Below are 26445 nucleotides of genomic sequence, written 5' to 3' on the forward strand. Positions count from 1 at the left end.
AACAATTCAAAACTATTTTTCAACTATATTAACAGCAAAAGGAGAACTGGCCCTTTAAAAAATAATGCAGGAGAAATCATTGAAGATGATGGAGGGAAGGCAAACCTATTAAATAGTTTCTTTTCAAGCATATTCACAAACAAAAAGGAAATGCCACATGAGATGCAGGGCACCAAAATGAACCCCTCACAAAATATATCATACCTAACGCAGGAGGAAGTGTGGAACCGGTTTAAGAAGATTAAAATCAATAAATCGCCTGGCCCAGATGGAATACACCCAAGGATACTAAAGAAACTAAGTGATGTGATAGCTAGGCCGCTATATCTAATATTTGTGGATACTATCAAGACCGGGGTTGTACCACTGGATTGGCGCATGCCAACGTGGTTCCAATTTACAAAAAGGGGTCCAAAAGTGAGCCTGGTAACTACAGGCCGGTAAGTCTTACTTCAGTAACGGGAAAAATATTCGAGGGGTTTCTGAGAGACGCCACTGAAGAATACCTCAAGGAGAACAACAGTATAACTCCTCACCAGCATGGATTCATGAAGGGTCGTTCATGTCAGACCAATCTGATCAGCTTCTATGATGAAGTAAGTTCTAGGCTGGACCTGGGAGAGTCTATTGATCTCGTATATCTGGACTTCTCTAAAGCATTTGACACCGTGCCGCATAATAGGCTGATATATAAAATGAGAAGCTCGGATTGGGTGAAAAGGGGGGGAATCTGGGTAAAGAACTGGCTCAGAGATAGAAAGCAGAGGGTGCTAATAAACGGTTCATACTCTGATTGGGCCACCGTTGCTAGCGGGGGATGGGGGGCACAGGGCTCAGTATTAGGCCCCATTCTGTTCAATATATTTATCAATGACCTGATAGAGGGGCTGCACAGCAAAATATCAATATCTGCAGATGACACAAAATTATACAATATAATTAATACAACAGAGGACAATGTGCGGCTACAAACAGACCTGGATAAGATGGGGGCTTGGGCAGAAAAATGGCAAATGAAGTTCAATGTTGATAAATGTAAGGTTCTGCACATGGGCAGGAGGAACGGATGTCACCAATATACACTTAATGGGGTACTGCTAGGGAAAAGTGATATGGAAAAAGACCTGGGGGTACTAGTGGATTGTAGATTAAACTGGAGTAATCAATGTCAGTCAGCTGCTGCAAAGGCTAATAAAGTCTTGGGGTGCATTAAAAGAAGTATAGGAGCGAAGGACGAGAACATTATCCTCCCACTATATAAGGCACTTGTCAGGCCTCACATGGAATACTGCGTACAGTTCTGGTCACCGGTGCTCATGAAAGATGTCACAGTGCTGGAGGGGGTTCAAAGATGGGCAACTAAACTAATACATGGAATGACGGGACTGGAATACCCAGAGAGGCTATCCAAATTGGGATTATTCACCCCGGAAAAAAGACGGCTAAGGGGCGACCAAATAACTATGTATAAATACATGAGGGGACAATACAAGGATCTCTCCCATGATCTGTTTATACCCAGGACTGCGACGGTAACAAGAGGGCATCCGCTACGTCTAGAGGAAAGAAGGTTTCATCACCAACACAGAAGGGGGTTCTTTACTGTAAGAGCAGTGAGACTGTGGAACTCTCTGCCTGAGGACGTGGTGATGGCAAAATCCATAGAGGAGTTTAAAAGGGACTCGATGTTTTTATAGAGGGGAAGGATATTACAGGATATAAATCTTAGGTCAATTGTTAATCCGGGTATACAGGCAGGTAGGAACTATTAGGGGTTGATCCAGGGATTAGTCTGATTGCCATTAGGGAGTCGGGAAGGAATTTTCCCCCAAATGGGCTAATTGGCTCCTGCCTCTTGTTTTTGTTTTTTTTTTGCCTTCCTCTGGATCAACAACACAGGAGGATAAACAGGCTGAACTAGATGAACATTGTCTTCATTCGGCCTTACACACTATGTTACTATGTTATCATTATTGTGGCTTCATGCTCATTTATGATCATGAATGTTCTGTGCAGATGATTTCTGACTTCTTTGCTCCTCTGTACTCTGATCTTTGTATTGCCCAAATAGTTTTTTGATCTTTTCTATTTCTTTACAGTGCCCTGAAGAGGCTTTTCTAGTGGCCACAAGCTTGCACTGAAGACCAAAACTCCTTGGAAGATTCCCTAATGGAGATTAGTCTGGTTTAGACTACACAACTTGGTTTAGCCCAAGATAATGTCCTTGCCCCTCATCAAGAGCTAGGAAAACCGCCCAACCTGATGGATAAAAATAATGAGGGTTTCAGACTCTGCAAAGTTAGGTCCACCATTACAAATCTTCAGATGTCATGGCAACAGCTAGGAATAGTGTCCAACCTTATGGATAAAGGGCAATTGAGACTCTGTAAATTGGGTCCACCATTGCTAATATTTTGATCCCATATCAAGGGCTAGGAATAACAGCCAAGTCTTTTGGTACATTTGGTGATGATAATAAGGGGGTGGGACTGCACATAAGGAAAATGGAACAATACCTCTGCAGTGCCACCTATTGGATGGCAGCATTTCTTCAAATCAATGCTTGACCCTTTATACAGATCTGTAGAGGAATGATTGGGAATTGAAAACCAAGCCAGAATCAATCCCCAGACAGCTGTTTCTGGGTCTTTGTCCCTCATCAGTGTGCAGTAGGATCCTGGCTTGGCTAGCGAGAAGCCTGTGACGTGGGTTGGGAGGGGTAACATCTCTCCTTAGGGAGAGCACCAAGAAGGTGAATGAGGAGACTTATAAGGCCATCCATGCTCCTCTGGGTAATATGCAAATAGGGGAGGGTGGGACTTACCCTCCTCAAGTTGTGTCCACAATTGCTAATCTTCAGATCAAGGGTCAGGAATAAACACAAACCTAATTGGTAGATTCCCTGTTGAAGATAAGATAAAACTCTGCAAGTTTTAATGACCATTGCTAATCTCTGGATCTCTTATTTGAGGTGGAGTTGTACAGGTATTATATAGTGCACATACTGATGCTAGTACTGGATGGAGGAGAAGGAAATGTGATAACTTTGTGTTCTTTTCTTCAGAGAAAAGAATATGGTTGTGTAACCTAAATTAGGAGTATGTAAGAATGGTGGCTCTCCGAAGATGGAAAGGTTCTACCAGCTCACCACATGCGTATTAGTTCTTGAAGTCCAGTGCACGGATCCCACATAGATCGGGCATACATCAAGGAACCAAGAGGAATGATCCAACTCTATGACACATAAAATTCTCGAAATACGGACACTCCAAACACAAACGAGTTTTGGATGCTACCCACGTCCTTATTCATTGACAAGAGAAAGACATTAAGATTCATGACATCAGCGTGGCGCCTTACCTTTATTGCCATCGATCTACTGACCAAACCATCATGCTCAGAACTTCCTATAAGCAGGTCTATGTGTTGGGAGGTCTTCTGCTGCAGTAAGTTTGTCGGTGTATCCTGGAGGTAAACACCATCCACCACAGGCCCCCAAGTCTGAAATGGTCCTTGTACAGCAAGAAGCTGCAGTTACAAATGAAATAAAGAAGATATTCAACGTTATTGGTGTGAACAGCTCATTAAGCCACCAGTAGACCATGTTTGATCTCAGTCATGAAAACAAAGACTATGATCTAGGATTAGGCCTTAGCATGAAAATGGTGCTTGTGAAGGCCTGAGTAGAGGAAAAGCAGATCTTTATTGCTCTTCATCAGGCACTAGAGAAAGTGAGCAGAGGAGGTCGGGGAGGTTTGATGGCTGCCAGTGTCAGTGCTAGCTTCTGATGAAGAAGCATAACGCCTTGAAATGCGTTACCTTGCTGGTTGTAATAAAGATCTCTATTTGCACTACTAGTTCCTTCATAAGTACAGTTTTTATGCTAAATCATTGTCCCAGATCCCAGCCAATCTTCTCTCTTCATTGGATTGCTCCAACGCTGCCACAACTATTGCTTGGCCAAGTGTACTTCAAAAACCCATATTCAAGTACTCGCTCCTACGTGCTCACCCATTGCTGTACTCACAGCTATAGAGAGGCACTCTGCACTTGGTTTTTTCTCATCCAATCTCAACCATGAATTAACCTTAGTCACAAGACTGGAATTTCATAAAAACACGCAAAAGAATTAAAACTTCTCTGTCTAAGAATACATTCATTTCTCATCCCTGGGGAAGGAGAACCTGTTCTCCAAAAATCATTGAACGAGAACAGCATCTACCAGCATTATTGTGCTTGAGAACGGAGCCCTGTGAGCTCCGAAATGCATTGCACCATCTTGTCTGATAGCACTATCCTGTTATGATACTATCTTGGGTTGATTCACCTCACTATAGGAGACATCAAACCACAAGAATTTTGTATGGTCCTATTACTAGTGTTCTTTAGAGGTCAACTTGAGCACAGGATTTTTTTGTTCTTCTTTATCCAAAAATCATTGGGGGTGTTTTGGCCCATTCTGCTGTCCATACCTACAACGTTGTCTGAATCTAATGAATAAACTAACCATAGTCTTTACAAAAATAGGCTATATTATATGGATATAACTATAGATGAGCGAACACCAAAATGTTCGGGTGTTCGTTATTCGGAACGAACTTCCCGCGATGCTCGAGGGTTCGTTTCGAACAACGAACCCCATTGAAGTCAATGGGCGACCCGAGCATTTTTGTATTTCGCCGATGCTTGCTAAGGTTTTCATGTGTGAAAATCTGGGCAATTCAAGAAAGTGATGGGAATGACACAGCAACGGATAGGGCAGGCGAGGGGCTACATGTTGGGCTGCATCTCAAGTTCACAGGTCCCACTATTAAGCCACAATACCGGCAAGAGTGCCCCCCCCCCTCCCAACAACTTTTACTTCTGAAAAGCCCTCATTAGCATGGCATACCTTTGCTAAGCACCACACTAGCTACAACAAAGCACAATCACTGCCTGGATGACACTCCGCTGCCACTTCTCCTGGGTTACATGCTGACCAACCGCCCCCCCCTCCCCCCACAGCGCACACCAAAGTGTCCCTGCGCAGCCTTCAGCTGCCCTCATGCCACGCCACACTCATGTCTATTTAGAAGTGCGTCTGCCATGAGGAGGAACCGCAGGCACACACTGCAGAGGGTTGGCATGGCTAGGCAGCGGCCCTCTTTAAAAGGGGCGGGGCGATAGCCCACAATGCTGTACAGAAGCAATGAGAAATAGAATCCTGTGCCACCGCCATCAGGAGCTGCACACGTGGGCATAGCAATGGGGAACCTATGTGCCACACACTATTCATTCTGTCAAGGTGTCTGCATGCCCCAGTCAGACCGAGCTTTTTAATTCATAGACACAGGCAGGTACAACTCCCTATTGTGAAGTCCCTGTCGACCCACAGCATGGGTGGGTGCCAGGAAGCCACCGGCGGTACATAGAAATATCCCATTGCATTGCCCAACACAGCTGAGGTAGTAATGTCGTGCTTAATGCAGGTGGGCTTCAGCCCACACTGCATGCCCCAGTCAGACTGGGGTTCTTTAGAAGTGTACAGATGTATTAAAAACTCCGTGTGCACCTACAGCATGGGTGGCTCCCTGGAACCCACCGGCGGTACATAAAAATATCCCATTGCATTGCCCAACACAGCGGATGTAACGTCAGCTGTAATGCAGGTGGGCTAAAAATTACTAGGATTACACTGTAGGCGAGGGCCCACAAAAATTGCTGTATCAACAGTACTAATGTACATCCCAAAAATTGGCCATGGCCAACCAAGAGGGCAGGTGAAACCCATTAATCGCTTTGGTTAATGTGGCTTAAGTGGTAACTAGGCCTGGAGGCAGCCCAGTGTAACGAAAAATTGGTTCAAGTTAAAGTTCCAACGCTTTTAAGCGCATTGAAACTTATAAAAATTGTTCTGAAAAATTATTTGAGTGAGCCTTGTGGCCCTAAGAAAAATTGCCCGTTCAGCGTGATTACGTGAGGTTTCAGGAGGAGGAGCAGGAGGAGGAGGAGGAATATTAGACACAGATTGATGAAGCAGAAATGTCCCCGTTTTGGATGGTGAGAGAGAACGATGCTTCCATCCGCGGGTGCAGCCTACGTATTGCTTACGTATCGCTGCTGTCCGCTGGTGGAGAACAGAAGTCTGGGGAAATCCAGCCTTTGTTCATCTTGATGAGTGTTAGCCTGTCGGCACTGTCGGTTGACAAGCGGCTACGCTTATCTGTGATGATTCCCCCAGCCGCACTAAACACCCTTTCCGACAAGACGCTAGCCGCAGGACAAGCAAGCACCTCCAGGGCATACAGCGCTAGTTCAGGCCACGTGTCCAGCTTCGACACCCAGTAGTTGTAGGGGGCAGAGGCGTCACGGAGGACGGTCGTGCGATCGGCTACGTACTCCCTCACCATCCTTTTACAGTGCTCCCGCCGACTCAGCCGTGACTGGGGAGCGGTGACACAGTCTTGGTGGGGAGCCATAAAGCTGGCCAGGCCCTTAAAGACTGTTGCACTGCCTGGGATGTACATGCTGCTCGATCTCCGCACCTCCCCTGCTACCTTGCCCTCGGTACTGCGCCTTCTGCCACTAGCGCTGTCGGCTGGGAATTTTACCATCAGTTTGTCCGCCAGGGTCCTGTGGTATAGCAACACTCTCGAACCCCTTTCCTCTTCGAGAATCAGAGTGGGCAGGTTCTCCTTATACCGTGGGTCGAGCAGTGTGTACACCCAGTAATCCGTCGTGGCCAGAATGCGTGCAACGCGAGGGTCACAAGAAAGGCATCCTAACATGAAGTCAGCCATGTGTGCCAGGGTACCTGTACGCAACACATGGCTGTCTTCACTAGGAAGATCACTTTCAGGATCCTCCTCCTCCTCCTCCTCAGGCCATACACGCTGAAAGGATGACAGGCAATCAGCCGGTGTACCGTCAGCAGCGGCCCAAGCTGTCTCTTCCCCCTCCTCCTCATCCTCCTCATGCTCCTCCTCCTCCTCCTGTACGCGCTGAGAAATAGACAGGAGGGTGCCCTGACTATCCAGCGGCATACTGTCTTCCCCCGCCCCCGTTTCCGAGCGCAAAGCAGCTGCCTTTATGGTTTGCAGGGAATTTCTCAAGATGCATAGCAGAGGAATGGTGACGCTAATGATTGTAGCATCGCCGCTCACCACCTGGGTAGACTCCTCAAAATTACCAAGGACATGGCAGATGTCTGCCAACCAGGCCCACTCTTCTGAAGGGAATTGAGGAGGCTGACTCCCACTGCGCCGCCCATGTTGGAGTTGGTATTCGACTATAGCTCTACGTTGTTCATAGAGCCTGGCCAACATGTGGAGCGTAGAGTTCCACCGTGTGGGCATGTCGCACAGCAGTCGGTGCACTGGCAGCTTAAAGTGATGTTGCAGGGTGCGCAGGGTGGCAGCGTCCGTGTGGGACTTGCGAAAATGTGCGCATAGCCGGCGCGCCTTTACGAGCAGGTCTGACAAGCGTGGGTAGCTTTTCAGAAAGCGCTGAACCACCAAATTAAAGACGTGGGCCAGGCATGGCACGTGCGTGAGGCTGCCGAGCTGCAGAGCCGCCACCAGGTTACGGCCATTGTCACACACGACCATGCCCGGTTGGAGGCTCAGTGGCGCAAGCCAGCGGTCGGTCTGCTGTGTCAGACCCTGCAGCAGTTCGTGGGCCGTGTGCCTCTTATCGCCTAAGCTGAGTAGTTTCAGCACGGCCTGCTGACGCTTGCCCACCGCTGTGCTGCCACACCGCGCGACACCGACTGCTGGCGACATGCTGCTGCTAACACATCTTGATTGCGAGACAGAGGAGGAGGAGGAGGAGGAGGAAGAGGGTGCTTTAGTGGAGGAAGCATACACCTCCGCAGATACCACCACCGAGCTGGGGCCCGCAATTCTGGGGGTGGGTAGGACGTGAGCGGTCCCAGGCTCTGACTCTGTCCCAGCCTCCACTAAATTCACCCAATGTGCCGTCAGGGAGATGTAGTGGCCCTGCCCGCCTGTGCTTGTCCACGTGTCCGTAGTTAAGTGGACCTTGGCAGTAACCGCGTTGGTGAGGGCGCGTACAATGTTGCGGGAGACGTGGTCGTGCAGGGCTGGGACGGCACATCGGGAAAAGTAGTGGCGACTGGGAACTGAGTAGCGCGGGGCCGCCGCCTCCATGATACTTTTGAAGGACTCCGTTTCCACAACCCTATACGGCAGCATCTCAAGGCTGATGAATTTTGCTATGCGGACGGTTAACGTTTGAGCGTGCGGGTGCGTGGCGGCGTACTTGCGCTTGCACTCCAACAGTTGCGCAAGCGACGGCTGGACGGTGCGCTGAACTACACTGCTGGATGGGGCCGAGGACAGCGGAGGTGAGGGTGTGGGTGCAGGCCAGGAGACGGTAGTGCCTGTGTCCTGAGAGGGGGGTTGCATCTCAGTGGCAGGTTGGGGCACAGGGGGAGAGGCAGGGGTGCAAACCGGAGGCGCTGAACGGCCTTCGTCCCACCTTGCGGGGTGCTTGGCCATCATATGTCTGCGCATGGTGGTGGTGGTGAGGCTGTTGGTGTTGGCTCCACGGCTGAGCTTTGCGCGACAAAGGTTGCACACCACTGTTCGTCGGTCATCAGGCGTCTCTGTGAAAAACTGCCAGACCTTAGAGCACCTCGGCCTCTGCAGGGTGGCATGGCGCGAGGGGGCGCTTTGGGAAACACTTGGTGGATTATTCGGTCTGGCCCTGCCTCTACCCCTGGCCACCGCACTGCCTCTTGCAACCTGCCCTGCTGATGCCCTTGACTCCCCCTCTGAAGACCTGTCCTCCTGAGTAAGCGTTGCACACCAGGTGGGGTCAGTCACCTCATCGTCCTGCTGCTCTTCCTCCGAATCCTCTGTGCGCTGCTCCCTCGGACTTACTGCCCTTACTACTACCTCACTGCAAGACAACTGTGTCTCATCGTCATCGTCCTCCTCACCCACAGAAAGTTGTTGAGACAGTTGGCGGAAGTCCCCAGCCTCTTCCCCCGGACCCCGGGAACTTTCGAATGGTTGGGCATCAGTGACGATAAACTCCTCTGGTGGTAGAGGAACTGCTGCTGCCCAATCTAAGCAGGGGCCCGAGAACAGTTCCTGGGAGTGTTCCCGCTCCTGAGCAGGTGTCATTGTAGTGGAGTGAGGAGGCTGGGAGGAAGGAGGAGCAGCAGACAGAGGATTCGGATTTGCAGCAGTGGACGGCGCAGAACTGCGGGTAGACGATAGGTTGCTCGAAGCACTTTCTGCCATCCAGGACAGGACCTGCTCACACTGCTCATTTTCTAATAACCGTCTCCCGCGTGGACCCATTAATTGGGCGATGAATGTGGGGACACCAGAAACGTGCCTCTCTCCTAATCGCGCAGCAGTCGGCTGCGACACACCTGGATCAGGAGCTCGGCCTGTGCCCACACCCTGACTTGGCCCTCCGCGTCCTCGGCCGCGTCCACGTCCTCTAGGCCTACCCCTACCCCTCAGCATGCTGTATTACCAGTGATTTGATTTCACAGGCAGCTAATAAATTGGCGCAAGACTGCAGGCCAAATATAATTTTTTCCCTTTTTTGAAAACGAAAGGCCCCACTGCCTCTAGTGAATGTATAATCTAAGTTTAATAACTGTGCTGTTTTCCTGCTAATGTGTCACAGAACGTGAGGGTAGCAGAGTTATTAACTGTGGCAGAGCAGGTATTTTTTTTTCCCAATTAAGGAAAGCAAATGGCGAAGCCAGGAGTAAAACATAGCTGGGTGCGTCTGATTTTTACAGGTTGCACACGCAGCCGACACGTGTCCACCGCCCTTAGGACGGACAGAGGCAGGACAAATAGAAATATTTTCCGTTTTTTTGCACCAAAAGGCAGCACTGCGTATATTCTATGAACATGAGAAGTTTAATAACTGTGCTGTTTTCCTGCTAATGTGTCACAGAACGTGAGGGTAGCAGAGTTATTAACTGTGGCAGAGCAGGTATTTTTTTTCCCAATTAAGGAAAGCAAATGGCGAAGCCAGGAGTAAAACGTAGCTGGGTGCGTCTGATTTTTACAGGTTGCACACGCAGCCGACATGTGTCCACCGCCCTTAGGACGGACAGAGGCAGGACAAATAGAATTATTTTCCGTTTTTTTGCACCAAAAGGCCGCACTGCGTATATTCTATGAATAATAACTGTGTTGTGGCCCTGCCTACACAATTCTTTCCCTGCAGTATCAATGGAGGGTGCAATGCTCTGCAGAGGCGATTTTGAGAAGCAAAAAAAAATGCAGCACAGCTAACAGCAGCCTGGACAGTACTGCACATGGATAAATATGGCCCTAGAAAGGACCGTTGAGGTTCTTGAAGGCTACACTCACTCCTAACACTCTCCCTGCCTATGCAGCACTTCTGTCCCTAATGCCGGGTGCAACGCTCTGCAGAGGCGATTTTGAGGAAAAAAAAATTGCCACTGCTAACAGCAGCCAACACACAGCTATCAGTGGCCCTAATAAGGACCTTTGGGGGTCTTGAAGCCTACACTAACTACCAATTCTTTCCCTACAGCAGCTCCGGTACAAACAGCACTGTCCCTCATCTAACTCACCAGGCATCTGAGGCGAACCGCGGGAGGGGCCGACTTTTATGTTCGGGTGACACCTGATCTCCCCAGCCACTCACTGCAGGGGGGTGGTATAGGGCTTGAACGTCACAGGGGGAAGTTGTAATGCCTTCCCTGTCTTTCAATTGGCCAGAAAAGCGCGCTAACGTCTCAGGGAAGGAAGTGAAAGTAACCAGAACACCGCATGGTGTTCGTTACGAATAACGAACATCCCGAACACCCTAATATTCGCACGAATATCAAGCTCGGACGAACGCGTTCGCTCATCTCTAGATATAACCTCTGCTCTACCGGGGACCAACACAAACAGCCATCTATGTGATAGCAATGGGAGTCCATGATTTATGAGTTTGATCCAGAGAGAAGACAAGAATAATGAGCTAACGGCACAACCTGCCACTTCTCTTCCCAGAACACGTCTAAGCTGTTCATTACATTGGAGCCACATTCTATCCAGCCATTCTGAGGAAGGGGCCGTGTCCCTGAAACACGTCAATGTGCAGTTTTTGGCTCAATATAGAGTAGTCCGATTGAAATTCCTGGTCTCAGTGGGGATTCTTACATGAACCTTGATTTTACAGGGATTTGCTCATTACGGTGGCGGTAGACCATGCCTGACATGGTCGTTCTTGCATGTCTTGTCCATATTAATAAGCACACCACAAACCAAGAAGTCTAATGAACCCCGGCTGCATCTAGTGGCACTGTCCTGTTCACAGATCTTCATACTGTACCTCCAATCTATGGAGGAACCACATACATTTCATACATGGGCTGGTTGTATTGTGGTATGTGTGTAAACACTACGGCTCCAATGAGCTGCCGAGTCCCTGAGATCTTGGGTTGGGGAACACATTGCTGTAGGTTGTAAATGAAGACGTGTTGTACTCATCTATGTGAGCAAAATATGGCAGATTTATAGAGGTTCCTTGATTCCATGATGCAAGTGCTCATGTCCGAAATGTATGCATGGTATGGGTTAAACCTTAAGGCCCAATGTCCACGGGCGGATTGGAATTGCGGAATCCATGTGGGGCACCCGCACGAACAATCCGCAGTTTAAGCCGCTCATAGGGAAACATGGATGTTCGCACTTGAATTAAAGCATGCAGATTTGATCTGCCGATCTTTGGATGTGAAAATCCAATTGCAGCGCGCTCCATTTCAGCGCGGTTCCCACACGGACGGCTTCCATTGAAGTCAATGAAAGCCATACGATCCGTGGGAAAGCAGGAGTATGAAAGAAAAAAAAGAATTCTACTGCACATGTGAGCCGCCACGCCGGCCGGCACTTCCGCACACATCCGCAGTAAAGAAGAAAGAAGACCCGGACAGGAACACACAGTCCTCGGCCGCAGGCAGGGTCGGATTCCGCTGCGGGCTCCCGTGGACATGAGGCCCGAGGTTAATTAGCCTTCACTATAGGTAGAACAGATAAAGCTTTGTTTACACTTGTTCTATGCTCTTCCATCAGGGATTCCAGTATTTCCAAAGGCAAGAACAGTGAAGAATTCCTGCCGTAAAAAATACTGGAACCCCAAAGAAAACATGACAGCGTGCAACACAGGTCAATGCGACGCCTCCGGGTGGGTATGCAAATGGATACATTAGGACTACAAAGCCAGTCAGTGTAAATAGTGTCTTGGACTGGCGAAATGCCAAAAAGCCTAAGGCTGGGGTCACACGGGGCGGAATTTCAGAGGCATGATCGTGGAACGGCCGCACCGAAAAAACGGGAGAATTCTGCTGGAAAAGCGTAGCTTCAAAACCCGCAGCCTCAGGACGCGGGTTTTTTAGTGGTTTTGCCACTGGCATTCCGCTGCGGCTTTCTTTCCCCATAGAGAGGAGAGAGGCCGCTGCAGAAAAGAGCAAACAACTGGCATGCTGCGGAACTGAACTCCGCGCCGCACGTCAGTTTTCGTGCAGCTTTGCTGTAATGGATTGGCCGCAGCGTGTGGATGAGATTTTTGCAAAATCTTGTTCCCCTTAGCTGGCTAATCCTGGGATTAGGAGCCGTGGTCAGAATTGACATGCAGACTTTCCGCACTGAAACTCCGCCCCATGTGAACCCAGTGTAAATGTTAAAAAATAAATGCTCTACAAAGAAAATTGAAAATATGAAAAGTAAAACATGGAAAAATGGTAAAAACTCTCAAAAATGTTTGAAACTGGGCAAAAGAAAGTAGAAGGACTGCTAATCTTTCACCTTTCTTTGTATCAATTTTACATGGGTTGTGCGGTCTGTCACCTGTAAGCCCCCCTGGTCAGCTGTTCACTAGGTTGGCATGCTTGTGCACTGAGCCAATTTCTGTAGGAGGCAGACAGCTCTGTTCTTACTGCAGTGGCGAGGTCTGGTATTACAGGCAAAGTTCCCATTCATTTCAAAGCAAACTTTGTGTGTAATACCAAGCCTCGACAGTACAGTAAGAACAGAGCTGTTTGCTTCTTGCAGAAATCAGCTCAATACATGAGTGCACTGGCCTGGCGAACAGCTGATCGTCGGGAGTCCTGGGCAATGGACTCCTGCCAATCAACTATTGATGACTTATCCTAAGGATAGGCCATCAATAGTTTACAACTGAGCAACCCCTTTAACAAGTAAATGAGCACATCTACAAATTCAATGGCAAATGCTCCACTATCACAGGCGGGGCGGAATAACTGGTCATGTGAAGGTCCCGAAATAATGATGTTTTGTGGGCACGAGTTCATGCATTGAATGGAACTTCCTCAGGGCAACGTTTCTCAACTATGTTACTTACATAAAATGAATCTGAAAGATGTTACAAATTCTTGGAACTGTCTAAACTCTTATCAACACCCAGAAATAGTCAAATCAAGTGTGTGTCCCACAGAAAAGGTCACATAACAGTCATCAATGCGAATGCAGAATAAGACGGCAGCTAAGAAGTTGCTTCAGTGCTAAAATCAGTTATGGGGATAAAGGGCCAGACAAGACCCAGACTCAGACCCAGGTTCCCTTTCCTAAAAGTAGAGTCATTCAGTTCTTCTATAAACTTGAGAGGAGCGTTGATATATTCATTGCGAAATATGTTCCATACAAAAAATCCAAGCGATGACCTGAAAACACAAGTCAATGAGTTGTCTTTGCGGGACTTCTTCTCTTATTCTAATTTTGGATTACTCTGGCCTGACTAATAATCCCAATGGGTAATCTGATGGTTTCCATGGGTGGTTGTCACCACCACGGTGTCAGCACCCTAAGATGACCCAAAGTGATAGTTGGGAAAATTAAAAGGCTTGTGCCAAGATAGAATTCCCTGTTTACATGCCTATAAGGACATTGAATGTCATATAGAGGGGTTCCCCAATCAGAGTGCTCCTCTATGACCCATAATGGAGAGCCGCTCAAGAAGAGCAGCTCCCGCTCTGGAGGAGGTTGTGCCATCCATTTATTATAGGATGGCCACTTATGTGAATGGCCATGCTGTAATCAAGGGCATATGTGCCATCGAGGCAGACCATGCGACTGCTACGGGGCCCTGGGAGAGAGGGGCCCCAGCTCTGATTACACCATCCATTTTTTTTTTACTATACAGTGAAACCACATGCAGGACCTTCCTCCAAAGAAGAAATGCATCGTTAGCAAAAAAAGAGGAGGTGGGGATTTTGCCTAAATGTCATTTTAAAGGATCTGGAACAGGAAACAAACACCGGGCTCTACTGTCCTGGCTGTCAAAACTTTTCTTTTCAAAAAGGGGTTGTGAATTTTGGCAGAACCCTTTTAAGCAATTGCATCTCAGGAACCTCAAGAACAGCAATCATAACTTGGCCTTCTAAGGGGCTATCTAGAGCTAGAAAAAACATGGCTGCTTTTCTACAAAAACAGTGCACACCTGTCCATACTTGTGTGTCGTATTGCAGCGCAACCCTATTCACTTCAATGCAACTCAGCTGCAATACTGGAAACAACCTCTAGACAGGGGTGGCGCTGTGTTAATCCACAATCATCTGCACAAAGTTTAATCAATGCAAATATCTGGGCAACCTTGGTCTGTGCCGTGTTGAGGGTGTTGGCATCTACTTTCCGTAGACAAGACAAGGTCTCTTCACTTCCAGCACGTGGACATCCCATTTCTTCTGCCAATGATTGCACTTGTTGTCGCGCTCTTCTCTCACTCACAGGCAGCATTGGAGAAAAGGCGGAGCCCCCCTGGAAATGAGATGGGATAAAATGAAATCTGTAATTAATCAAAGACACTTTGGGTGATAGATGTTTACACGTCACGAAAACATTCAAATAAAATAATATCATCCAAGTCACTGGTATAAGATAAGATATCAGCTCATGACTTTATATACAGTGCTACTGTACACTAGTAAACCACCACCACGCGGATGCCTGGTATGTTTGCTGCTTCCAACTATGAGTGACAACTGGAGAGGATGTATTTCTACATAGTAATGAGCATGCATTTACCTATATGCCACGGGGGTGCAGAGTTTGTATGGAGCGGGATTGGGAGGTAAATGCAAGAAGCTGAATGGTCATATCAATAAATTGTCCCCCACCGGGCCCTTCTGGCCAGACTGTTAGGAGGCGTTGGGACCACTGGATGGGTGAGGGCACACAAGGTGACTGGGCTCAGGACGCCCCCTACAGACCACCAGTAGAGAGGAGCATCTGACCAGACAGTTAGGTGGTGTTGGGACCACTGGATGGGTGAGGTCACACAAGGTGACCGGGCTCAGGACGCCCCTACAGACCACCAGTAGAGAGGAGCGTCTAACCAGACTGTTAATAGGTTTGGGACAAGTGGATGTGTGAGGGGAAACAAGGTGACCGGGCTTAGGACACCCCTACAGACCACCAGTAGAAAGGACTATCTGACCAGACTGTTAGGAGGTGTTGGGACCAGTGGATGTGTGAGGGCACACAAGGCAACCGGGCTCAGGACGCCCCCTACAGACCACCAGTAGAAAGGACTATCTGACCAGACTGTTAGGAGGTGTTGGGACCAGTGGATGTGTGAGGGGACACAAGGTGACCAGGCTCAGAACCTCCAACAGACCACCAGTAGAGAGGAGCATCTGACCAGGCGGTTAGGTAGTGTTGGGATTAGTGGATAGAGGCACACAAGGTGACTGGGCTCAGGACCCCCTACAGACCACCAGTAGAGAGGAGCATCTGACCAGACTGTTAGGAGGTGTTGGGACCAGTGGATGGGGCACACAAGGTGACTGGGCTCAGGACCCCCTACAGACCACCAGTAGAGAGGAGCGTCTAACCAGACTGTTAGTAGGTTTGGGACAAGTGGCTGCTGATAAAATGTTAGTGTCTCCCAAACTTCTGCACAGATACACACAGCTGACATATCACTGTAACCAGTGTGTCCGGCACGACCATATGGCGCTCTCAGTCAGGGGTGCAGAGCCTCCTTAAACGTAACAACATCTGAGCAATATCCCGTTCATTAGATGAAGTTTCTGCCTTTGGTTCCCATCTGACAATCTTCTGTGCAATGAAATCAGGCTGACCGATAACAGAACCTAAGCCTGTCAAACGCAGATGACGAGAGGCACTAATGTTGGACTGGTTTAACCCCTTAATGATGCAGTCATTTTTTTTTAGTTTAGTTTTTTTCTCCCCACTTTCAAATAATAACTTTATTTATCCACCAACGTCGCTGCCTGAGGCCTTGTTGTTTTTTGCGGGATGAGTTGTAGTTTTCAATTCCATTACTTAATGTCCCATACAATGGACTGAAAAACTTCTAGGTGTATTGAAACAGAAAAGAAAAGTACAATTCTGTCATCTTTGGGGTGTCTCGTTTCTACGGTGTACACACTATGGCTATAATAACAGGGTAACCTTATTCTGTGGGTCGGAACGATTACGATGATACCAAATTTATAGAGAGATTTTTTATGGACTACTTTTAAAAAATAAAATATCTGTGAAAAAAAAGGAAATTATTTTCTGCCCCCATTTCTGACAATCAGATCGCTTTTATTGTTTGGTCGATAGAGCTGCATAAGGGCTTATTTTCCAAAGGTTACCTCTCCGAAGGCTGCCGCTTTAAGAAGACCATCCCTGATCTGAACCAAGAATATTTGTCACAACTAGAGTTTGAAGACTCTCAAACTCGAATAAATTATACCAAAGTATCTTCAAGGCTAGGGCCTTGTCTTCTCTATCCTTTCTGTCCATAGATATGTGGGTAGCTGAGTCCCTTCTGTCTGTAGGTGTACAGACGCCCAATTACTTTCCATCCATAGATGTATGCATGCATGATTCCCCTCCGTCTGTAGGTGTGTAGATACCAGATTCCCTTCTGTCTATAGGGGTGCGGTTGTCTGAATCTGTGTCTCGTTTTGCAGGTTTAATGTGGCAGTGTTCCCTTTGTGACTTATCCTTGTGTCCGGTTATCCATTATTGTCATCCAGGGATAGAGTAAGCCCATCGGCTGCGAGACATAGGACCGTCCTTATTGGGACAATCACCCTGCTTTCAGGCAAGGGCTCACCAATGTCCTGGTTCCTTTAGGGCAAATGTTACTATGTTTGTATATGTTCTGTCTGTGTCTGCCCTAGTCCATCTTTGTCCTGCTTAGTTCGGTTTTAGTCCAGTCTGGTGACGCCTGTGCATGGCTTTGTGGTTTTTCCCTACACAGACATGACAAAGACTTGCTACCACCAAGGAGGAAAACTCAAGTAAGGAAACACCATGGTGATGAGAAGAAGGCTTCTCTGAGGATTTACAGTTCTGGAACATCCGCATAACATGGTTCATATGTTGACATCTGAAGTAAATTGTGAAATGTGAAGGTGAAGTTACAGCTCAGAAATATATCTTTCTGTAGAGTTGATCGATGTCTAAATTAAAATTAAACAGGAACTTCTCAGTAAGTGCTAGAAACTTTCTTTACTCCCCCCCCCCCCCCACACCCCCACCCCCCGAAGAGGAAGTTTGTGGCCTATTTTGCAACTGCCGTTCTGCTTGAGTATGTAGCTTTCATAACAGTGAAGATGAAGGTTTCACTCTCCCATTCCCTTAACTAGAACCCAACAGGTCAGCATCAACTCGATCAAGATCCATATAGCAACTGCAATGGGACTTACACAGGTAATTCGTTTTTTTTTAATTTAGACTTACATTAGGAAAGAATTGCACCAAATTGTCATATTTCCCTTGAATTTAGCTAAAAAACGGTTGGTTTATAAAAGTTCTGAATTATACAGGTCACTAAATTAAATTCTTATTCTCCACCTGCACCCCCAGTGTGATGGTCATGTGTCACTAGGAAAGGCTTGGGTGGTTTGCAGTAAGAGAATAATTTTGTGCGTTAGACGGAAGGGAATGAAAGTCGTCTGTCCAGAAAACTGCTAAACGACAAACATCAAATAGAGTCTAAAATATATGTTCAACCTTTACAAAATGTATTCAAAGACGTTAACTCGGACATGCCCCTTGTTTCATCCTATGCCTTTATAAGCCTACCTATATTAAATCGCCTCTAACTTGAGGATAATCTGCAATTACCTGGCAGGGGTTGTTTTTGCCTTCCTCTGGATCAACACCACAGAATAATGGATTGAACTGGAAGAACTTGTGTATTTTTTTAAACCTTATTTATTGTATCATGTCTGATGTATAATAAACCCACCCAAGTAGTAGCAAATAGCAGATGAATATCGCCTAAAAACTGCAGAAAAGAAATGATTAAAATTACTGAAGAGAGGATGTAAAAGAAATCTGAAGACCGGGGACGGTAAAAAACTTTTTGAAAAATAAAACTACTGTTTAAATGATAGAAGGTCCCAGAAGTGTTTAGAATCGTACACTTCACAATACATTTCAGCAAGTATTGCAGTTTCCATGATAAATGTAACCGGACACATGTATGTTATATGCCCATTATCCCACCTGCACACGCGTGTGCCGCAGTTCACAAACCATCAGACAGTAAACCAGTAAAAAAATAAACATTGTTATATCAAGACAAAGAGTCCCTCCCAGGTCCAAGGTTCACCTCTAATACTAACGCCCAATCTGCTCATATAGATACGTTGTTGGCGTCTTCTGTGCTAAGAAAGGCATTTCTAGAAATTTTGCAAACATTTTTTTCAAAAATTTTAGAAATCTTTTCCTTTCATAGAGATATAGAAAACGGATGGCAGGAATAGAGCAGACATCTAGAGCGCCCTCCCCTGCGTGTAGGTGCGTGACGGTCCAGCGGGGATGTAACCCACATAATATGGGTCTATAAGCCCCCTCTCTCGTGGATAAAAGCCACGGGGAAAAAAAAGACAACAGTTTTTTTGGGTGGTTGTTGTGTCTCCCACACAGTAGTATGACGGAATGAAGATCTCCCCATCCGGGTCACAGACATTCTCAGGCCCGGATACATACTGTTTTGCAAACTTTGTACATGGTCCTGAATTGGAGTCATAAATTAAAAAGACCCCTTTTACTATATGTAAACATAAGCACTGATAAAATGAGGACCGATCAGCATAAATCAGGCAGGAATATAGCAGGCAAAGGGTAACAGCAGAATAAAGGCAATATGAGGACATATGTGGTTGGGGGTCTGATTCAAGACATGACTGAAAGGTCCCAAAAATTCAACGGAATTAATTACTATAGGTATTGTTTAATCCTCACCAAAGACCGAGCAAAGTATTAAAGCCCTTTTACACGCAACGATTATCACTCAAAAGCCATCTTTTGAGCGATAATTTTTGTGTGTAAATGTGCGCCCATCGTGCACTTTTCGTCTTGGTTCAGCTGAGTTCAGCTCAGCTTAAAATCCATCATCCCTGATAAGAGGGACCGTACGCCAAGTTCTCCGCAGGCAGCACTAATAATATTCTTTCAGCTGCTGTCCCACTGGAGAACAATAGTGATGTATTTAGAGAACAGACCACTCGCTGCTCTCTAAATACATGCAACTGAAGCTGATTAGCCCATTAGTAGCTAATGCAAAATGATCTCTCAAAACTGTCAGTTTTTGATGAACTTTGATCAATCGTCTGTGGGTGTAAATGGGCCTTAAGAGGTTCCAGTAGATGTCAGATCCAGAGAACAGCACTGAATAAGGAAATGTTGTGCATGGTCTGCAGGGTGGACCATCTAGGTCAATCGTATAATTGGGGCATGGAGCTAGTTGGCCAATACATCTGGGGACCGATAGATGAAAAACAAAGCAAAATGTTCGCCATGTTTATGGATGATCTCCTCCACCGTTAGAAAAGACGATTCGGGGCCTGCTTTTATCCAATTGTCTCCTCCTAGCGTCTACAACCTTTGTTTTGCTGCCTCCAATTCTGTACAGCATAAATAACGTATAATTGTGAAATGTATCATTTTTTGTATCATTTTCACTTCATCATTTTTCTTCCCCATTTCAATGAATGCTAAGATTCTTTTTATTTTAGAATCGGCCACATCGTTTCCAGGCCATTTCTAAGGCCCATTATTTCCTTCGGAGTCCAGAAATATTTCATTTGTCATTTCAAACTAAATGAATATCTTAATTTAATACATAATTCTCATATTAGTAATTTCCTGTATCGTATATTAATACGATGGAACACACGGTGGTCTGAGGTAATGGCTTCAGTTGTGGAATGTACATGAGTATATATATATATATATATATATATAAATAGTGAAGAGGTAAAATTGTTCCTTCAGGCTAGAACTGATGTATTTGAAATGGTACTAAACTGGATATTTATGGTTGAAAGGAGCATTCTTGGCTGCAACTTTTATTTTGAGGGGGCACTGTGGCTAAAAATCTAAAAGAGGGGGCACCGTGGCTGGAACCTTCTGAAGGGACTGTGGGTATAGCTAGCCTTAGGGGCTTGTGATCAGGGCAGTTGCACAAAGTATCTTATTTAGCACTACTGTAGGGGCACTACTGGCCCCGGTGGGCTGGGCACCCAGAGCTGGCATACCAGATCCCATATGTGATGTCTTTGCCATCTCATCCATTTGTTACACATTTACAATATATTACGTGGCACATTAAGTGGTACCATCCCATAAAACACAAACCCTCATATGTCTAAATAAAAAGTTATGATTTTAGGAAAGTGAGGGGAAAAATAAAACAAAAAAAGATAAATTGGTGGTTAATTTAGAGTAATTACCAAGAAACAAAGAAGTACAACCCGTCCCCTGCTCCCCCTATGACAACCAGCAGAACGGGGAAACAACTTCTCTTTTCACTTCTCGATATTGACACATCACGCATCATAGCTTTTTCTCCATGAGGTGTTGCGCCCAATCACAGAAACAACTGTCGAAGCCACACGGTCATCTCAATCCCGTACGATTCACTGATCCCTATGCAGGACTGCAGCTGGACAGAGTCAGAGAGTTAAGTTTCAAGTCCCAGCAAGACAATGCTAGGCGTTACATATGAACTGAACCCTCCCTGTGGACTACCAAAGATGCTGACATTACCAACTCACACCAGACAGCTCTAGACCACCAGGGATATTAGGATTAACGTCCTAACCTTCCTAAACCACAAAGGATATTGCCATTAACTTGCCTACTTCCCCAGACCCCCAGGAATATAACCATTACCTTAATGAGTTGGGCTCCGGCACACTGGCATTTTTTTTAACGCAAATGTCAATGGAACTTTCTAATGTTAAAAACGCGTCGCAGAAAAATCGCAAAGCGCCAACTTGTGATGAGTTATTAACATTGGAAAGTCCCAGTGACAATTATGTTAAAAAAACGCAGCAGTAAAAAAAAAAATAAAGCAAGTGTGTGGGAGCCGTTACCTAGAGAACCTAGATACCGGGGACATCATCATTACCTTCCCAACTTCACCAGACAACTTGGGATATCATCATTACCTTCCCAACTTCACCAGACAACTTGGGATATCATCATTACCTTCCCAACTTCACCAGACAACTTGGGATATCATCATTACCTTCCCAACTTCATCAGACAACTTGGGATATCATCATTACCTTCCCAACTTCACCAGACAACTTGGGATATCATCATTACCTTCCCAACTTCACCAGACAACTTGGGATATCATCATTACCTTCCCAACTTTCCTTGGCCGCCTTGAATGTTACAATTAACTTTCTAAATTTCCTCGGCGACCTGATACATTACAATTAACTTCATTACTTCCCTGGACCATCTGGGATATCACCATTAACTTCCTGACTTTCATAGATCATGTGAGATATTACCATTAACTTCCTAAATCCCCTAGATCATGTGGAATATTACAATTACCTACCTGACTGTCTCAGACCACCTGAGATATTATCATTAACTTCTTGGCTTCCTTGGACCACCAATGATATCACCATTAACTTTCTGAATTCCCTGGACCACCACGGATGCTGTCATTACACCCTTCCTGCTTCTACAGACCATCAGGAAGCTCTCTACTAGCAGGGTTATTGCCATCTGTCCGCCTATCCTCAGATGACTTCAATAGATACATTGTTACAGTTCTGGTCCCAAATATAACCATGTGAAGATACTTCTGAGTCCTCTCATTCTCTCCGATTATTCTGGCACTTGCTCATATCAATTTCTCAGAAAGCTCTCTGACAACGAATGTAGCAAATATTGCAACCCCTAATGAGGTTGTCAGCCAACCTTCTCCATCTTGTCAATAGTAAATCTACCCAGTCATGCATTAACACCTCTCTTATTACATTTGGCGTTGACCAACATGTAGTACTAGTACTAATAATGTATATCCCTATACACCTGATACACTACACATACAGTATATCCAATGCGCCAACAGCAGCCCACATACAGTGGCCATCTAATACCCATACATCGCTGACACAGTATCCATTCAGTGACCACTATACAAAGAGTACCCATAACCAACCACCATATACAACACCCACCCATACATATATACAGTAATGTCAATTCCATATTCAATGTGCTCAAAAACACATGAAACCGTGCGGAGACGTTCCCTGTGCTGCAGCCATGCTGCATATACATAGTATCCATCCAGCACACATATAGGGGCAGATTTACTTAGACCAGGGTTTCATACATTGGTGTAAGTAAACTTTGTGCCCCTGTAAGTGCAACAAATGTATTATGGAGTACAAGCCACTTAACACATGTTATGGCATCTGGGAAATAAAGAAGGCAGAACAATACCTCTGCAGCGCCACCTATTGGATGACCCCCCCCCCTCCCGATGGCATCTGGTGGCACAGGCTGCAAGCTACGAGCATCTGTAGGTTTTAGCTAGAATTGGTGTCAGTTTTTGGTGTAAATTATGGTGCACTTGATGGGCCGCTGAGACCACACCCCTTTTTGCCTAGCCATGCCCAATATTAAGAAAGTGTCGCAGGCTAGCATAAAGAGGCCGAAAGATGCACAATATGCCATGCACCATAATTTGTGGCTTTGTATGCCAAGTCTAAATAAATGTGGCGCAGAGTGTAAGCTCTCACCTACGACCTGAAGGTTACAAGTTCAATCCCCGTGTGATTCAGGTAGCCGGCTCACGGTTGACTCAGCCTTCCATCCTTCCATGGTTTGTAAAATGAGATCTCAGCTTGGTGGGGGGTAATAAATAATAATTACCTGAAAGCGCTGCGGAATAAGCTGGCGCTATACAAATACCAAGATTTAATTATTTTTTTTTCAAATATGGCCTATAGTACCTATAGAAGACTCATACAGTACATACATGACAGCATTATCCATCCTGTACGTCTGCAGTACGGTGCTGCCCGTACCCGCAGCTTAGGCTCTGCTCACACTTCCGTTCATCTGTGCCATCCTGGTTTTGTCATAGCGCTGACTTCGGGGTTTCAGGATGAGTTCGGGGTGATGTCAGAGCGTAATGATGTGATGTCATTTAGCGCTGGACAACTAGAGAGTAACATCTCCCTCTAATGTCAGCGCTGATAGACCGGCCGGATTGGCTGATTGTCAGCCTATCAGATGTAACTGTAGTGTATATAAACTGGCCCCTCAGCTAAAAGGGTGCTGGTTATACTGTGTATGTATTGGTCCTTCCATTGGGGCGGGGGGGGGGGGGGGGTACTACTATCAACATAGTGTATTGTCTTCTGCAGCGGAATGTCTGGAAGGAGTCATTCCCCCTTATCAGGACTTCCTGTAGAAGCGGCAGTCTCCACAAGACGACCCCTTTTAAAATCATCTGATTGATGCAGGTGCAACTACTACGACCCCCCAGAGTGGCAGGTTGTCGAGACCCCTTTAATGAGGACCTCTCTGACTGAGTAGGGTATCTGCACAATGTTCCTTCAGAGCTTGTGGGGACCTACTAAATATACTAATTGGGGGTTTTAGAGGAAGTGAGACCCTCCCCTCCGACTCGTTAGTAGCAGGACCCTCCCAGCAGGTCTGTAGGGTAACCGCACGGCCTCTCGGTTTCCTATTTGCAGTAATTATTTTCAGTTTTCTATCAAGAACTGAAATTACAAAGTGAGAAGCCGCGGCTCGCTGGAGCTCGCGCTCTAATGACAGAGGCGCTCTAAATATAGAAGTGATTCTTCCATTCTAAGTAAACAGCGGAGTCGCGCAGAAGAGGTCGGGCGCCATAAACTCTTTACTGGAGTTACGCGAGTAACTTTTCACCTGTAAGGAGATACCACCAGTGCTTATAGGTACGCCGCATGTTCTGTGCCGAACGCTCTCTTCACGTTCCCGTAATTCTTTACGCCGCATGTTCTGTGCCGAACGCTCTCTTCACGTTCCCGTAATTCTTTACGCCGCATGTTCTGTGCCGAACGCTCTCTTCACGTTCCCGTAATTCTTTACGCCGCATGTTCTGTGCCGAACGCTCTCTTCACGTTCCCGTAATTCTTTACGCCGCATGTTCTGTGCCGAACGCTCTCTTCACGTTCCCGTAATTCTTTACGCCGCATGTTCTGTGCCGAACGCTCTCTTCACGTTCCCGTAATTCTTTACGCCGCATGTTCTGTGCCGAACGCTCTCTTCACGTTCCCGTAATTCTTTACGCCGCATGTTCTGTGCCGAACGCTCTCTTCACGTTCCCGTAATTCTTTACGCCGCATGTTCTGTGCCGAACGCTCTCCTCACGTTCCCGTAATTCTTTACGCCGCATGTTCTGTGCCGAACGCTCTCCTCACGTTCCCGTAATTCTTTACGCCGCATGTTCTGTGCCGAACGCTCTCTTCACGTTCCCGTAATTCTTTACGCCGCATGTTCTGTGCCGAACGCTCTCCTCACGTTCCCGTAATTCTTTACGCCGCATGTTCTGTGCCGAACGCTCTCTTCACGTTCCCGTAATTCTTTATGCTCTTCTGTTTTGTTATGGAATAGAAGAACAAAAAAAACGCAGGCATCCAATCTGAGAGACACTCGCGGCACCGGATGGAACTCATCGATTAAAATGGTTTCCATCATTACTGGAACAGAGCGAGTGCAGCATGCTGCGCCATTCATTCCTACATTTCTGAGGGAAGCCGGTCACATTTGCATCGACTTGTTAGCATAGCCGGCGGTGACAAGTTTAGGCCAGTAAGGCAGAGTAAATCTGCTGACTGGTAATACGGGGCTTTTCAGAAGACTAGTGATTAGAGAACTCGCAGACCTCCCAACTATTTACCAATGAAAAGGGGGACGAACTGCATATTTTTATGACAGGCCACGCCCCTTTTACTCAGCGCCATGCCCTCTATATCCCATAATAGTGCCCTTCAGTGACCCCCTCACACTAAGTGTGATCCCCTTAATGGTTCCAGTAGTAATAGTGACCCCCATTAGTGCCCTCAGCAGTAATAGTAACCCCCAGAGTGGCCCCAGTAGTAATAGTGACCCCCATTAGTGGCCTCAGCAGTAATAGTGACCCCCATTAGTGGCCTCAGCAGTAATAATAACCCCCAGAGTGACCCCAGTAGTAATAGTGAACCCTAGTAAGTATAGCAATTCCCTTAATGGTCCCGGTAGTAAGTGTGACCCCCATAGCCACCCCAGTAGTAATAGCAGCCCCCAGAGTGGCCCCAGTAGTAATAGTGACCCCCTTTGTGGCCCCAGTTGTAATAGTGACCCCCATTAGTGGCCTCAGCAGTAATAATAACCCCCAGAGTGACGCCAGTAGTAATAGTGAACCCTAGTAAGTATAGCAATCCCCTTAATGGTCCCGATAGTGATTGTGACCCCCATAGCCACCCCAGTAGTAATAGCAGCCCCCAGAGTGGCTTGAGTAGTAACTGTAATCACAGTTAGTAGCCCTAGTGATAATAGTGACTCCCATTAGTAACCCCAGTCTTATTAGTGACCCCCTGTACCTCTCTACCGACATCTGCGTGCAGGAACGCAGACACTGGGGGAGAGGTCAGGGGTAGCAATGATTACAGTGGCTGCTGGACCAGGACTACGATTGATTTAAATGCTTGGGGGGGAAGGGGAACATCATGCCTCATGCCACCCAGGACTGCTGCGCAGCGTCCCAAATCCAAGACTGTCCTGCAGAATCCACGACTGTTGGAAGGCATAGAACTGAATATGTATAAAGGCTTTCACAAATTAGTAAGCCAGAACCACATGAACCGCTCCCTCAAGCGAAGCACCGGCCCCGAAAAGTGCCCCCACTACATGAGAGAGAACAGTTACCAATCTGAGACTGCCTGATGATCACTGAACTAAGCACTAGCCTTCTGATACTAAATAAACCCCAGAGTACTGCTGTAGCTGGAAGACTATACTGAACCCTATAGGGTTACTGCAGTAGCTGGAAGACTATACTGAACCCTATAGGGTTACTGCAGTAGCTGGAAGACTATACTGAACTCAATAGGGTTACTGCAGTAGCTGGAAGACTATACTGAACCCAATAGGGTTACTGCAGTAGCTGGAAGACTATACTGAACCC

The 26445-nt window shown here is 46.6% G+C and overlaps 2 protein-coding genes across 3 annotated transcripts in view; one reads left to right on the forward strand and one right to left on the reverse strand.

Moving 5' to 3' along the window:
- TG (thyroglobulin) overlaps nt 1–26445 on the reverse strand; it is a 218158-nt gene that overhangs the window by 31933 nt on the left and 159780 nt on the right. The window contains exons 44-45 of the mRNA XM_066578917.1: nt 14598–14762; nt 3361–3528 (exon numbers count right to left, since the gene is read on the reverse strand). Of these exons, the coding sequence (XP_066435014.1) occupies nt 3361–3528; nt 14598–14762 (333 nt within the window). The remainder of the gene's footprint in view (nt 1–3360; nt 3529–14597; nt 14763–26445) is intronic.
- Nucleotides 17566–26445, forward strand: part of SLA (Src like adaptor) — a 30349-nt gene continuing 21469 nt past the window's right edge. For both annotated transcript variants that reach the window (XM_066578772.1, XM_066578774.1), the window contains exon 1: nt 17566–17675. The gene's annotated coding sequence lies outside the window, so the exon portion shown is untranslated. The remainder of the gene's footprint in view (nt 17676–26445) is intronic.

This window comes from Eleutherodactylus coqui, chromosome 9 (assembly GCF_035609145.1).
Source record: "Eleutherodactylus coqui strain aEleCoq1 chromosome 9, aEleCoq1.hap1, whole genome shotgun sequence".
Classification (NCBI taxonomy): Eukaryota; Metazoa; Chordata; class Amphibia; order Anura; family Eleutherodactylidae; genus Eleutherodactylus; species Eleutherodactylus coqui.